The 1088-nt window shown below is 44.9% G+C and overlaps 1 protein-coding gene across 1 annotated transcript in view; it reads right to left on the bottom strand.

Annotated features, from left to right (window-relative positions):
* The window catches only part of EMH_0060820 (uncharacterized protein), a gene marked incomplete at both ends in the record, with an annotated part of 2480 nt that extends 1763 nt beyond the window's left edge, over window positions 1-717 (bottom strand). Inside the window, one exon of the mRNA XM_013497831.1 lies at window positions 241-717. Within this exon, the coding sequence (XP_013353285.1) occupies window positions 241-717 (477 nt within the window). The remainder of the gene's footprint in view (window positions 1-240) is intronic.
* Between the last annotated feature and the right edge of the window lie 371 nt (window positions 718-1088).

Genomic DNA, 1088 nt, shown 5'->3' on the forward strand with positions numbered 1-1088 from the left:
TATTCAAGTTTCTAAGCTCACCACTGCCCAGTGCCAGGCGGCGCCGAATCTCTCGAGCACTCTATGGAGTCCGTAATTCAAAGATTCTGCAATAAGACGAACGCTTGTTTTTGCAACTTTCCATGCTCTTTTTGTGCGTTTTATTTTCTCTGTTCTTGCTTTTTTCAGGTTTTCTTTGGCGTTGATAAAATTAAGTTTCGCTCGATCTTGAGCAATACGTGAAAGCATTATACGGCGAACCTCCTCCATTGTTTCTGCTGAAATTTCTTTTTGAATTACCTCTGCGTCTGTGCTACTACTTGCAGTAACAAAAGGGTTTTTCTCTTCACTTTCTTCTCCCATAGGTTCTTTTGCTTTTCCTTCTCTGCCCTCTCGAGAGGGTTCGGTGGGTTGCACTGGTGTTTCTCCCTTTCCTTCATCTGCTGTTGTTTCTGCATCTGTTTCAGAAGCTGCACCTGGCTGCTTTTCCGGTGGTTTTTTTGTTTTCGTTTGCCGTCGTTTTCTCCACTTATCCAGCTGCTCATCGAGCATCTGGCGTTTCATATCTGCCCCCCCCAAGGTTTCTTCTGCACTAAGTTCTCCCCATTTGAGGCCGAAAAGCTCCATATCCCTCGCCTCTGAACCTTCGTCAAGAGACTTGCGAATGGATTGCCTCATGTGCATCCGCATCGCGCTGTTGAAGATGAAAGAGAGGACGTTGAATGTTGTCGATATCATGGCGATCAAACTCAAGGGGTTCGGTGCAGCAGCAAAAGATACAACAGAAAGAGAAAGAAAAGTAATATTTACAATAAATAATATAAGCGGCAAAAAACGAATTACTGTCGTTAATATACTCTTCAAAAGAGTCCGCATTCGGACCCAAGCCTTGCTAGCCATCGTCTTTATCCACACAACAGCTTTGCTTTCCGGCCCCTTTTTCTCTTTCGATCCAAACAATTTACTTAATTTTGCTGCGATAATTCTACCTGCAGCCTTGAGCTTTCTGAAAGCAGTACCCAGACGCGCCATGACAGACGAGAAGAAAGCTGAACCAGCTGAAGGCTCTCGAACGACTCTCACCAGTACTTTGCTACACATCTTCCCGC

This window comes from Eimeria mitis, genomic scaffold (genome assembly GCF_000499745.2).
Source record: "Eimeria mitis Houghton genomic scaffold, Emh_scaff2967, whole genome shotgun sequence".
Classification (NCBI taxonomy): Eukaryota; Apicomplexa; class Conoidasida; order Eucoccidiorida; family Eimeriidae; genus Eimeria; species Eimeria mitis.